The sequence below is a fragment of the Geotrypetes seraphini genome, chromosome 16 (assembly GCF_902459505.1).
Source record: "Geotrypetes seraphini chromosome 16, aGeoSer1.1, whole genome shotgun sequence".
NCBI lineage: Eukaryota > Metazoa > Chordata > Amphibia > Gymnophiona > Dermophiidae > Geotrypetes > Geotrypetes seraphini.
Window position 1 is genome coordinate 3,371,814 of NC_047099.1, and position 15,038 is coordinate 3,386,851.

The 15,038-nt window shown below is 41.1% G+C and overlaps 1 protein-coding gene and 1 pseudogene across 1 annotated transcript; both read left to right on the plus strand.

Moving 5' to 3' along the window:
• The first annotated feature begins 3,088 nt into the window (after positions 1-3,088).
• LOC117350342 lies at positions 3,089-3,749 on the plus strand (annotated as a pseudogene).
• A 7,726-nt stretch (positions 3,750-11,475) lies between these two features.
• Positions 11,476-12,456, plus strand: LOC117350343 (olfactory receptor 1019-like). The gene has a single exon (XM_033924602.1). The coding sequence runs from the start codon at positions 11,476-11,478 to the stop codon at positions 12,454-12,456; it is 981 nt and encodes a 326-aa protein (XP_033780493.1).
• Positions 12,457-15,038: the final 2,582 nt, after the last annotated feature.

Here is a 15,038-nt window from a genome sequence, read left to right on the forward strand (position 1 = left end):
TAGGACAATTCTTGTGTTCTTAAGTTTATTGAAAATGCTCCACGGAGCAGCACCCAATTCATTCCACCTTTGTAGCTTCTTCAGGCGCATAGAACTAACGGAAGTTAAAAACTGCTTTTGACACCAAAACTAGTGTCCAATGTATGTCTTTCAAACATGAAGATGTCCAGCAAGAATCTTAGAGAGTCCAGGGTTTGTTTGTGAGTCACTTCTCACAGTTCCATCATTAAACTTTGACCAATGACCTTGAAGACTGAAGGGTGGAGGGGAGAAGACACATTCAGTGCTTCATGAAGAATAGTGAAAGCAAAGACAAGAGTTTTTGATGCAGGTCTTTGGGAAAAGTTTGAGATGTCTCTATAATGAGAAAATGGAAGTGATTTAATAAAACTTTTGCACTAGTAACTTAACTTTCACATTAACACATGGGAGAGGGAAATCCTGCTCTATGTGTTACTTTTATTATTTAGTTTTTCTGTACACTGTGAAAATTCTGGACCTTGAAGTACATCAATGAGCATCCTCTGAGTCACTCATTCTTCTATCTGGAAGACCCAGGCACATTTCTACAGAGGTTTTTACTGAACAGTCTCTCAGTGGTATAATCAAGAAGGGTATTACAACCAGAATGAAAGAAGTTATCCTGCCGTTGTATCGGGCGATGGTGCGTCCACATCTGGAGTACTGCGTCCAATATTGGTCGCCGTACCTTAAGAAGGACATGGCGTTACTCGAGAGGGTTCAGAGGAGAGCGACACGTCTGATAAAAGGGATGGAAAACCTTTCATACGCTGAGAGATTGGAGAAACTGGGTCTCTTTTCCCTGGAGAAGAGGCGACTTAGATGGGATATGATAGAGACATACAAGATCATGAAGGGCATAGAGAGAGTAGAGAGGGACAGATTCTTCAAACTTTCAAAAAATAAAAGAACAAGAGGGCATTTGGAAAAGTTGAAAGGGGACAGATTCAAAACAAATGTCAGGAAGTTCTTCTTTAGCCAACGTGTGGTGGACACCAGGAATGTGCTTCTGGAGGACATAATAAGGCAGAGAACGGTACTGGGGGGTTTAAGAAAGGATTGGGCAATTTCCTACTGGAAAAAGGGATAGAGGGGTATAGATAGAGGATTACTGCACAGGTCCTGTACCTGTTGGGCCGCCACATGAGCGGACTGCTGGGAACGATGGACCTCAGGTCTGACCCAGCGGAAGCATTGCTTATGTTTTTATGGTTTTGGTGAATACCAGTTGAGTTCCCTTTGGATTCAGAAGTCCAGAGATTTAGACTTAATAATTAGTTTGTGCAGTTCATTTATCTCCTAATGAACTCTTCCATTGTCCCTAATCCTTCAATGCCACTGGACCACCAGGACACATCCAGGTAGGCCTATAGAGTTCAGGTGGGCCCAGTCAGGGTTCTTAAATTTTGGAGGGTTTCGGGAGGGAGGGATCAGAAGTGGGGCTTCTTTGATGGAGATGGGAAGGGGTCAGGAAAGAGGACTTCTTCTGAGGGAGCTTGGTGAGTGGGAGGGGACTTCTTCCTGGCTTCTGGGGTGTGGGAGGGGGAAGGGAAAACATTGGCCAGGACCTGAAAGTTAAGTCGACACGGTCTGATATTCAAACCAGTGCCCAGTTGACTTTGCCTCATCATCTCTTCTGCCAAATGGTATATGTGCTTTGATGTTAGAGCTGTGTTAAATTTGCACTGTTTTAATTTATGCATGCCTTACTGTAATCTGCTCTGAACAAAAATGGAATATAAATAATAAACTATGATTAGCACACGCTTTTTTCTGTCCTAACTTTATACATTTATTCAGCTGGTTAGCAGATTGAAAATCGCTGCTAACCGGCTAGATTTCCACTACTTCTGCTACTATTTATCATTTCTAAAGTGCAGAAAGATAACACAGAACCGTACATGTACATTTAAGATGTAATACATGGTTCATGATCAGAAGAGCTTAAACTCTAATTTATTTAGACAAAGAGAACAAATGGGGGTTGGGGAGTTTCTCACAGAGAGAATGGTAAGATGGGTGTAGGCATCTTATGGTGAGGGGGAGTTAGGAGTTAAATGCAGCCTCGAAAAAGTGAGCTTTCACAATGCCCTAACTCCAACCTTACCTCCCCCTGATTGTTTTGGCATGGGTGGTTAGAGGAGAGACTGAGCGGCAGATGTAATTTAATTGTCCAGGAGCCTCTTCTGGCCATTTAAAGTGCTTCGAATATCAGATCCATTGTCCACAGTCTTGAAAGATTCAATTCTCCAACAAATATCTCCTTATTAGGTAATAAAACGCTGGAAATCTCTCCATTATCAGAGCAGACACCAGAAATGCAGTATTTCTATTTTCATAAACAACTGAATACTTTTATTTTATGTCACAGATTTTGTAAAATATAATTTAGATGTTATAAAATTTTTTTAATGGATTTATGGTTAGCCTTCTTCCTGTAATCCACACAGAAGAGTAATCTGAGCTGCCACAGAATAGAAGAGACTATAAGAGTACTTGGGTTGTACTTGAAATCTAGCGATTCAGGACACCTGGATCATGCAGTCTTAATAACCTATATCAGGGCTCAATTCTGACAGACTTTGTACCAGTGGTCAAGGACCCTCTCTTGAGATTCAAGCCCAAGAGGTTTCCATCATTTTATCGCTTGGATATTTCAAGGAAAAGGAAATATCTTTCAGTGATTAGGGTTGCCTGAATATAAACATTTACGAGTGTTTTAAAACCAAGAGAGAGTATAATTGTAATGTCCATCTCTTTCTCTGTTGAAGGTGAAGAGGTCAAAATCCCTGATTGAATGGGAGAGAGAAATCAGACATCAGTGACAGGATTCATTCTTCTGGGATTCTCCGACCATCCTCGGTTGCAGGATCTCATCTGTGGGATGATTCTCCTGATCTACCTAATCTCCATATTGGGGAACTTTGTGTTTCTGATGTTGATGTGTGCTGACCCTCATCTCCACAAGCCCATGTACTTCTTCATCAGCAACCTGTCCATCCTGGACATCTGCTGCCCCTCTGTTACCCTCCCCAAAATGCTGGGCAACTTCTTCATGCAGAATAAATTCATTTCTTTTCATGCATGTATAATTCAAGTTTACTTCTTCCCATGTTTCACAGGTATATAATTTTTCCTGCTCACTTCCATGGCATATGATCGTTATGTGGCAATCTGCAACCCCCTACGCTACTCACTGATCATGAAGAAAAGCATCTGTGTCTTGCTGGCTGCCTGCTCCTGGATTCCTACCTCTCTTGCTGTGTTTCCTGTAACAAAAATGATATCTCAGCTATTGTATTGCAGATCTAATGAGATCAATCATTTCTTCTGTGACCCTTCAGCACTGATGAAACTTTCCTGTAGTAACTCACAAACTAGAGATTTGGATATTTGTTGAAGGAATGTTTGTAGCATTCATTCCCTTCATGTTGATTCTGAGTTCATATATCTTCATCATTTCTTCTATCCGGAGGATCCAGGGCACTGAAGGTAGAACCAAGGCCTTCTCCACCTGTGCCTCCCACTTCACCTCAGTTGTACTGTTCTATGAGACTATTCTCTGTATCTACATGAGACCGACCTCCATGTATTCCCCCGCCCTGGACAAACTCTTCTCCTTACTGTACACAGCTCTGATTCCAACATTAAATCCTATCATTTATAGCCTGAGGAATCGAGAAATAAAAAATTCATTAAGAAAAATTAGAAGCAAAAATAAAAAATAATAGTAAAACATAATAACCCCATCTGTTAAAAGCAAAAACGATCTTAGAAAGCCACAGAATTTTCAAGTTTATATTCTGCAAAATGACAAGTTTGGGGAAATATTTATTCAGCTTATATTATAGTGAGAATACTAAAAGGAAATTTTAAGACAATCCAGGAACATAAAACTTTTGAAATCAAAATGATAAAATATTTTGGCACCCTTTGTCACCTTCTTATCACCATCCATCTCTCTCTGTCTCTCACCCACCCTGCCCTCCCTGTTTCTCACCTTACCCACCCCTTCCCTCTTCTTGTAAGATTGCCATTAGAATGCTTTTATGTTTCACCTGTATACACTGATATTTATCAACATTTGTTTATTTCTGATCAAAAGAAAGGTTACCTTCAAAAGCTAATCATCTTATCTCCTAGCTTATAGGACAGACTAGTTTAATGATGCTTCTTGTTGTTTGCTTTGTGAAGTTGATTACCTCATATTGGATTTGTTGTGAGTTAAGCTCTTTCAGGATTCATGATACAGGTTTATGTTGACTCCTGATGCTGGCTTCTGCACCGAAACACGGCCATCGAGTCCCCCCTTATTTAATATGCTTGGAAATAAAGATTTTTTTGCTTCCACTGATGACGGGTGGCCTTTTGATTTGTGATACCCACTCTCTTTGTCCTTTGTAGAAAAACAGGCTCATTGGTCTCAGTTTCATGGTGAATTACCTTGCTGAAGCTATTCCTTGCATTTATTAAAACAGAAAGCTATATCTAGTAATGCTTCTCCTGCAAGGAGGTTTAAATGGCCACCGTGAGAACGGGCTACTGTACTTGATGGACCATTGGTCTGACCCAGTAAGGCCATTCTTATGTTCTTATTTAAAGGATAAAGTTCCAAGTTTTCTTTGTTAGACCACCTAAAAGATCAGAAGAGAGGAAGAAGGTTGTGTTATAAAACGCTAGATACAAAAATTACAAAGTTAGTGAAATTTAAAGCTTTCAGTTTGTCTTTTTTTCCCCCTTTATTTCAATAGTGCTGATAGCAGAGAAAGCCAGAAGTAGCTCATCAAATCTGCCCAGTAAGGTGCTTAAGGATGTGACCGCGTGTTCGTTCATGTTATCCACCCTCCCCCCCACTGATGTTTTCATTTAGGGGTTTAAATGGCGCTCCTTGCCTTCATTTAGGATTTTGTTCTGGTTGCTAGATTGAACTTGTCCCCTTCATCATCTCCATCCCCCCCACCACCACCAGTATAAAAGCTGTTTAGAGGTGAAGCTCTCAGTGCCTGGTTTGTATTCTGCTGCTTTGTAGGGATCCTCTATGCTTATCCTAATCTTTTCTGAATCCTATCGTGCATGCTCTCCGTCACCTCCACTGGGCGGACATTCCAGGCACCCACCATTCTGTTTTCCTGCCGTTGCTCCTGGGTCTCTCTAATTCTACAGTTGTCTTTTCTTCACTGACACTTTTTAAGTATTTAAATGCTTGCATCCCATTCCATCTGTCTCTCCTTTAGGGTACACATATTCAGATCCTTAAGGTTCAACCCGCGTGTCTTCTAATGCAGATCCGGCACCCTTTTGGTCAATTTGTTCTGGATATCTAGCTTCTTTACATCCTTACTGAGATATGGCCTTCAAAACTGAAGAGAATTCCAGGTGAGAGTTGACCTGTACAGGGACATCATCCTTCTGGGTTTGGTCATCAGTTTGAAGAAGCTTGGACATCATCACCCCAAGGTCTATGTACATAAGCCTTTCACCTCCTATCACACTCTCCTCATTTGGCTTTCAGCAAACAAAGTGCATCACTCTTCACTTCTTCACATTAAAGATTAACTGCCAAATATTAAACCATTCTTCTGTTTGAAATCATGTCTCATGTTGACCGCTCTTTCTGGGGAGTCCACTCCGTTGCAGATTATGGGGGGGAATTAATCTATTTGGGCTAAATCAGGTCTCTGCATAACAGACCCTGTGCTATAATAACCCGACATAATAGTAACCCACATTGACAATGACCCCCTCCCATGTTTCCTGAAAAAGACAACTTTTCATTTTGCCCCATTGATAAGATTTGGTTTTGAGATGACTCCCTGAGACACTCACCTTCTGCATGCTGCATGAACTTGAAACCTTGAATGAAATCCTCAACTATTTCAAACCTATGGCTTCCACATCTTGATTTTTATGTCTTACTTTACTCCTAAAACTGAAATCTCTCAGCACAATGCAGATCCCTGAAGTGAAACACATTACTAGACATACACTGTCTGCTTCTACAGCTCACCAGGAAGATTGATTACAAGAAAGCCGAGACCAGGAAATACCCAGGAAGGGTCCCGAGAAATCTCAAGAATAATGTATTAAAGGAAACACTGACAAGAAGGGAACTGACTGATAAAAGGCAAGAGAAATCCACTCCTGAACTGAGACCTTACTAACTCAGCAGGGGAGAATCATTTCACTTTCTTGCTGAGCCAGGTAACTGGTGAGGGACATTCCTAGCCAATGGGTCTGTTTTCATAAAGTAGCCTGAACTTGCAACCACCATCACTCTCTTGGAGGTGTGGCCATGGGGGGGGGGGTTTCAGGGGCTATCCAAAAAGTTATAAACCTAGTTCAAGAATACTGCCTCAGCTCACTTAACTTGAACACCAGGCATGGGAGTCAGTGTCCACCTTTTATAGACTGGCACACCTGGATCTTTTTCTTGACTGCCATTTATAGAATTCCCCCCTTTTATGTTGTTATAGCTCAGTATTACTTGATGGATCCATCAATGACTCTGTGCAATCTAGGGTCATGCCAATCTCATTCTGTTCCACTCCTTATCACCCACTTGGCTTTAGTCTATGTACTAATTATTGCTTTGGATGTACCTGGGAAGAGGAGACATCTTTAGGACCATTCAGGGACTGCGTGATACGTTATAATAAACCGCAGACAAGAGCATTGATTTGATTATCATCTCTTTCTCTGTTTCCTTTAAGGCATAGTTAAAGAAACTGAACTAATGGGAGAGAGAAATCAGACATCTGTGTCAGAATTCATTCTCCTGGGATTCTCCGACCACCCTCTGCTGCAGGGTCTGATCTGTGGGACGGTTCTTCTGATCTACCTGATCTCTGTGCTGGGGAACTTTGTGTTTTTGATGCTGATGTGTGCCAACCCTCAACTCTATAAGCCCATGTACTTCTTCCTCAGCAACCTGTCCATCCTGGACATCTGTTGTACTTCTGTCACCCTCCCCAAAATGCTGAAAATAATTTTAACAAACAGTAAATTCATTTCTTTCCATGCATGTATGACCCAACTGTACTTTTTTCTCTCTTTCACAGGAACAGAACTTTGCCTTCTCAGCAGCATGGCGTTTGATCGCTATGTAGCAATCTGCAACCCATTATGCTACTCTTTCATCCTAAATAAGAGTATTTGCATCCTTCTGGCTGCTGCTTCCTGGTTTGGTGGCTTTATGATAATGATTGACGTAGCTAATGGAATATCTCAGTTGACGTACTGTGAATCTAATGAGATTAACCATTTCTTCTGAGACCTTATAGCACTTATGAAATTTTCTTGCAGTGACACTCATGGTCTGGAGACTTTGATATTTGCTGAAGGTATCTTTGTGGGATTCATCCCCTTCCTGTTAACTATCACGTCCTATGTCTTCATCATCTCCTCCATCTTGAGGATCCAGTGTACTGAATGGAGACACAAGGCTTTCTCCACCTGCTCCTCCCACCTCACCTCTGTTGTACTATTATATGGGACAATTATCAGTATGTACATGAGACCGGCCTCCTTTTCTGTACACAGCTCTCATTCCAATGTTAAACCCCATCATTTATAGCCTGAGGAACCGAGATATAAAATATATATTTAAAAAATTAGAAACTAAACAAAAATGCTAGCAAATTAAATTGTTGGAGATGATTCTGGAAGAGTTAGTGCCATGTATATTAGTGAGGTCTTGAAAGCAGGAAATGGAACTAACAGGACACGATAATGGTTTCTCACTAGGAAATAACTGTGTCTACATTAGCATTCAGGCAGATCAGCTGTGGATAGCTTTGAGCGCTTTTTCGGTGTGACAGTTTGAGTCGGGGCAGTTCTTTTTTATCCTGTTTTTCCTTTGCTGTTTTGTATTTGTTTGTATTATCTAGTGTGGTTTTGTGTGTGATTTTTGTTCCTTGCTTAGATTTGCTTAGATTTGTAGATATTTTAAATAAATATGGCTAGAAGTTTTTAAGAATGATTTATTTATTGTAAAAATTTCTATACCGTGTAAACGGTTTACATAATTTTACATACATAATCCTATAAACCAAATAAGATCAGACAAACATGAACAAATAATCCTCAGAAAATCAACTATAAAAAATGAAAGCCAAAAAGGCTTATACAAAGGAATCGTAGGAAAATCTTTCAACAAGCAGCAGGACAGGAAGGCATAAATAGACACATTTTTAACAAGTGCTTGGACTTCATCCCCCTCATACTGTATCACAAAATTCCAGGAACGAAACTGTGTTGCGGACACAGCTGATACGTGCCCGATCTGCCAAGACTAAATAAGTAGGAATATGGTGAGAGACAGGTGTAGGAGAGGATAGAGTCTGGCAGATTGGTGAGTAGAAAATTATTTGTCTATAGAGGGAATCATACATGCATTTACTTATTATTTAAAATATGTATAAAATCTATGTGGGTTACATAAAAACATGTGTGTGCGTGCCTTTAAGTTGATCACTGCATGGTTTCAAGGCAGTGTACAAGGGTGGTTTGCCATTGCCTTTTCCTGTGCAGTGTGTGGCTACATAGGGTCCATAGGTGTTCCCCAGTGGCCCCCATCCAGGTACCAAGCAGGCTTGACCCTGTGTAGCTTCTAGTAGCAAGTGTGGGCCTACCCAGGGAAGCCAGGCCATAGGTGACATTGAGAGATACCTAACTGGAAATGGTCATTTTTCTTTGGGAAATAATCTTCGCTAAGTTCATTTAGCTGAGATTATAAGGCTTCATTAATATGTTTCTGTCACTCATTTAATTGATATAATAGGCAATGTTATCATTATCATAACCATTCCTATAATTATTGTGCTGTGCTGCTTGTTATTAGTTAATTATCACTATAATAAAGTCTTTATAAATAAATCTGGGTGGTTCAATGGCCAAATTAAGCAATATTCTTAATAATTTTGATAGATCTTCAGATATTGGTTGCCTAATATTACTATTTATAACCTAAGCGGTTTACATTCAGGTACGCAAGCATTTGTCCTGGTGGGCTCTCACTTTATCTTGTGTACCTGGGGCATTGGGGAATTCAATGACTTGCCCAGAGTCACAAGGAGCAGTGTGGGATTTGAACCCACAACCTCAGGGTGCGGAGGCTGTAGCTCTAAACACTGTGCCACATACTCCCCACATGACATTTGTCCCACAATGGTATTTGAACCCCAGCATCCCATCTCCACTCCAATATGCACGTGCTCCCCTCCCCCTTGACCCACATTGAGGTTAGTGGGCTAATATTTAATAATCACTGTGATAGCTGGCTGTATATCTATGACATATTTTCTGGCCCTCAGCTTTTGAGAGGATACCTGAGGGAGGGGAGGTGATAACATAGACCAGGTCCTTGCAAGAGGCAGATACAACTTTTACACTTAGTGACAAACTTTCCCTTGAAGACAAAAGAGAGGGAGTACCAGGGGAAAATCATTTTGATAGCCATGATCTCATTTAACTCAGACACTTGTTCCTGGTATTTAGATAAATAGGAAGTGAAGTGAGGGCATTCTCTCATCTTCCAGTGCTCCGGACTGTAAACTCTCTGCTTTATAAAATCCCTCTGCCCAAGTCATTGAGGAAGTAGCGACTAGAGGTCCTCCAGCTGCTGTAAGTAAACCTACTGTTTGCCTGGTTATTATGGGACAGAGATAGTGGGATGAAGGAGACCCTGTTTCCCTCCTGCTACCACTGGTGGGAGAGTGCTCTCAGCACAGGCTGTCTTTCTGCACGACTCTGGTCCCTTTTATCTGGTCCCAAAATTCAATGCTAGCTGGATATCCTTGTGATGTTTCTCCTGCAAGGAAGTTTAGTTTTCCTTGTTAGACCGCCTGAAAGATCCTGAACCGAGGAAGAAGGTTGTATATTATAAAACTCTAGATACAAAAGCTACAGTTAGTGAAATATAAAATTTCAGTTTGTAAGTTTTCAGCCTTTATTTTAGTAGTGCGGGGCTCATCAAGTCTGCCCAGCACTATAAGCTGCTTAAGGATGTAACTGCCTTCCTGTGCATGCTATTCTGCCTCCCCCAATGAGTTCTTTTAGGGTTTAAAATGGAGCTCCATGCCATTCATCCCTCCCTGACTTCACTGCCTTCATTTTGCTTTGTTCTGGTGTCTATGTTGACCTCGTCTCCCACCACTCCTGTCATGTAAAAGTGAACCCTGGGGAGGGATGTGGAGTTCTTTACTTTATCTCTGCAGTAGTTATCTGGTCACTTTGGATACCTTTCTGACACTTACACCTAACTCGTCTAACTCACAACATATAAGTTTCGTCCAGGAAGTCTCGTAAAACATTTGATTATCCCTTCAGGATGAGTAAGTCGATGTCGACTCAAATATCACCCTAACTACTCCTCCAGATAAACCCCTTTTAGCTCTGGGTGCACAGCGGCATTTAGAAATCTAAAAAGTCCCGTGATACATAAGAACATAAGAACTGCCGCTGCTGGGTCAGACTAGCGGTCCATTGTGCCCTGCAGTCCACTCACGCGGCAGCCCTTAGGTCAAAGACCAATGCCCTAACTGAGACCAGCCCTACCTGCGTAGGTTCCGGTTTAGCAGGAATTTGTCTAACTTTGTCTTGAATCCCTGGAGGGTGTTTTCCAGAAAGTCAGTTTGATTATTGTCACTTGGACGACCTGTCTTTTAGGTCAGCCAAGGGCCAAATCGGCAGGTTTTTAGATGTGTTTAAGTTTTGATTATAAGCCCCTTAATGTTAATGGGCATTACTTATTTTAAAATTATCTTTTTTTTTTTTTTAGATTTATTTGCACAAGACATGGGGGTGGGGGGGTTGCTAATACTTTATATCCCTGACAGTAATCAGAGCAAAACTACATGTACAATGTTATTTTATCAGTGTAACCTATCAGTAAAAAATGTCTAGAATGAACAATTTGACAATTACAATACTCCCCCAAAATTCTCGAGGGTTCTATTCCAGGAACCCCCGCAAACTGAAGAAAATCACTCGCGGTCTGCTCCAACCGCCTCTTCCTGTAATAAAGCAAGGCTTTGACACGCAGCTCTTGATTAGTGTAACCGGACTTTAATACAGGAACAGGCGGTCAGAGCAGACCGTGAATGAGCGAGTCCGCGATTCGCAAACTGGAACACTATATACCTTTTTATCTCTAGGTGCCTGGGTTCTAACCCACAACTCTGTCAATGAATCTCTGGGTGATATCAGATAAGCCACACTTTGCTCTTATGTCTAAGAATTAATACCTAATTTTCTGAGGATGCATTCAGATCAAGTCTAAGCCTGCAGGAGACCTGTTTTGAGATTAAAACTTAAGGAGCTTGTTTTTCTTTATGTAGTGATTACTGCTACAGATGCTTTCAGAACCACTCTGTGTTATAGCAGACATGGGAGCATATATTCAGGTTTCATTTTTCTTTGTTTGTTTCTAATCACAAGGTCAAGAACAGTGAATGAATGGGAGAGAGAAATCAGACATCAGTGACAGAATTCATTCTTCTGGGGTTCTCTGATCATCCTCTGTTGCAGGGTCTCGTCTGTGGGATGGTTCTTCTGGTCTACTTGATCTCCGTGATGGCAAATGTTGTGTTTCTGATGTTGATGTGTGCTGACCCTCACCTTCACAAGCCCATGTACTTCTTCCTCAGCAACCTGTCCATCCTGGACATCTGTTGTACCTCTGTCACCCTCCCCAAAATGCTAAGCAGCTTCTTCACAGGAAATAGATCAATTTCCTTCCATGCATGTATGACCCAACTCTACTTCTTCTTGTGTTTCACAGCTACAGAACTATTTCTTCTCAGTGCCATGGCATACGACCGTTATGTGGCGATTTGTGACCCTTTACGCTACTCTCTTATCATGAAGAAGAGCCTCTGCATCCTACTGGCTGCTGGGTCCTGGGGCATTAGCTTTCTGGATGTGCAGCCTGCAACCCTTATGATATCTCAGTTGTCTTACTGTGGTTCTAATAATATTAATCATTTCTTCTGTGACCTAATAGCATTGATGAAGCTTTCTTGCAGCAACACTCACGGTGTGGAGAATGTGATATTTTCTGATGGTATCATTTTCGGAATTGTCCCCTTCCTCCTAACCATCTGCTCCTACATCTTCATTGTCTCTACCATCCTGAAGATCCGTTCAACAGAAGGAAAGCAGAAGGCTTTCTCCACCTGCGCCTCCCACCTTACCTCTGTTATTCTATTCTATGGAACTATTCTCTGTATAAATATGAGGCCAACTTCCATGTATTCACCAACCCAAGACAAACTCTTCTCTTTACTGTACACAGCTCTGATTCCTACTTTAAACCCCATCATTTATAGCCTGAGGAACCATGAAATAAAAAATGCATTGAGGAAAATCAGAGATAAAAGACAAATGCAGGAATTTAAATGTATGTATCCCTCAAAACCTACAGTTTTGAATATATAAATCCATAGGCAGCGGAACACTACTTCGGGGCCCAGGAGCTCTGTCCTAGCATACAACCTCTCAGCAGTTCGAGTCCCCCACCCACCTCCTCCTGGAGCTTTATTTATAAATCTTCAGCAACTGCCATGCAGCGTCCACAAGCAGGTATGTCCCCGGAAGTAGAATGAAGAGTTCTGGAGAAGACTTGCTGTTGGCGATGCACAGCGGCTGCCCAAAGATTTAAAGTATAACACTGGGAGAAGGGAGGACAGGAGGGCTAAAAACAGCAAGCCAAAGGTTTTTGGGAGGCCATGGCCTCAGTATAAATCTATTTAGGTACTGTTTCCTTCAACAAAAGTCTTTATACCTTCTTATCTCTCTTTGACCTACTGATTATTCAAGAAATGCTATGAAATTAAGGCACTGCAGGTTGTGCAGAACACTGCAGCAAGACTAATAACGAGGGTTTCTCGATAAGTGCACATTTCACCCATACTGAAGCAATTACATTGGCTACCAATTAAGTTTAGGATTGAGTATCGTTTCTAACAATTGTTCATCAGACAATCTATGGAATGGTACCATGGTATCTATTGTAGACACTAAGGAGATACACACCACTGCGTTAAGATCAGAATCAGAAATGAGATTGTCAACCGAATCAGTAGGGGTAACACCCTACAAAGGAACCTAAGCAGCAGCTTTTTCAGTAGCCGGTTGCCTGAGACTCTGCAAGGACTTGGAATCTTTAAGAAAAGACCTGAGAAATCATTTATTTGTGTAAGCATTTTATTAATGTGGAATACTTTTCTCTATATGACATATATGTAATTAAATATTCTGAAAGTGGAAGAAAGATGAGATGGCTTTCATGTTGACGTCAATATTAAGTAATTTCTATGTAAGAGCTTAAGTATGTGCCTTAATGTAATCCGCTTAGGTTTATTTTAAAATAAATTAATAAAATATGTATATATCTAATTGTTAAGAATGTCTTTCGATGAGTGGTCTTCAGTTGTCTGTTTTGTTTTCATGCTTTAGGTATCTCCGGATACATTTGTAATTTGACCTTTGAAAATGCATTAATTAGTATTAAGGGTTTTTTTCCTTTAGTTACTTCATAATTTGTGTGCAAAGTGTCCTCCTTCAGCCTTGAGACATTCATGAAGTCTTCAACGCCACTGAGCCATTGGCTCAGTGAATTCTGAGGCTCCATTAAGACTATTTTGAGAGCTTGGAGGGCCAGGACTCCACCCTGTTGAAATATAAATAATAATAATTTATTTATAACCCGCTATACCTTAACACATTGTATCTCAAACTGTGTTTCAAGGCACACCAGTGTGCCTCCTGAGATTTCAGGTGTGCCGCGGTACGCTGGGGAGGAGGAGAAGCACTGATGCCAGCTGACTGCCTACAGCACGTGCCTCTTGTGGCGAGAGGCATGTCCTGTAGGCAATCAGTGGGTGCCAGCACCTATCCTTCTCTCTGGCACCCCCCACTGACATCTCAGGGCACACCTGGAGGGCCTTCACACACACACGCAGACATCGACATGACGATATCCATGCACTTATTTATTTATTTCAATTTTTATCCCATCCTCCCAGTAGCTGAGAACGGCCTACAAGCAAACATTCACAGTGGAGGATATTTGGACAGTGCAAAGATTATAGAGTAGTTTAAGTACAAGGATTATACAGCAATTTAAGTACAGGTTAAGAATGGACTATACAGTAATTTAAATGGTGGTTCAGAAAGGAGAAGGGAGGAGGAGTTTAAGGGTAGATTGCATTTGTAACTTTAGTTGAAGAGGAGGGTCTTTACTTCCAGGTGCCTCGAGCCACGGCCACTATCTTTAGTGTGCTGCGGCTCGAGAAAGTTTGCGGGACACTGCTTTAACAGTTCAGAGCGGTTTACAGCAAAGAGAATCTGCCAGACGCAGATGAAATACAAATGGAATTATATAACTAGTATGGTTGGGTTTCTTTAGCCAAAATTGTCATACAAAAGAGATTTCAAAGGTTTCCTTAGACATTTGGTAAGGGGAAGAATTCACAGAAGAGGTTTCTCCAGCAAATTTGTCACACAAATAAGATTTCACAGATTTCCTAAATATTTGATAAGATAATGGAGGTTTTGCTCCAGAAACTAGACTGGTAAGTTAAAGTTTTGTCCAGGAATCTTTTTACAATACATCCTTTTAGCGTAGGAAAAGAGAATAGAGAAATTCTCCATGTGGGTCGAAGGTTTGTAGAGAGCACAAAGCAGTTGACAAGATAAGTGGGAGCAAGGCCTGACAGTGTTTTGTAGCACAAACATGCAAGTTTGAAAATGATTCTGGCCTCCACTGGCAGCCAGTGTAATTTCCTGTAGTACGGGGTAATGTGATCTGATTTTTTCAACCCAAATATCAAACCTACTCCAATATTTTGAATGATTCTCAATCTCCTGATAGTTTGTTTTTTTTAATGATCCTAAATAAATGATGTTACAGTAGTCCAATGTGCTCAGTACCAAAGATTGCACCAGCAAGCTGAAGAATGAGAAATGAAATCCTAGGACAAGCAGGATGAGTCAGCCACATACGGGTGTTGTCCCAA

Bases quoted from the DNA above. Each gene is read 5' to 3' on its own strand.
- LOC117350343 (XM_033924602.1), top strand. From the start codon at position 11,476: ATGGGAGAGAGAAATCAGACATCAGTGACAGAATTCATTCTTCTGGGG.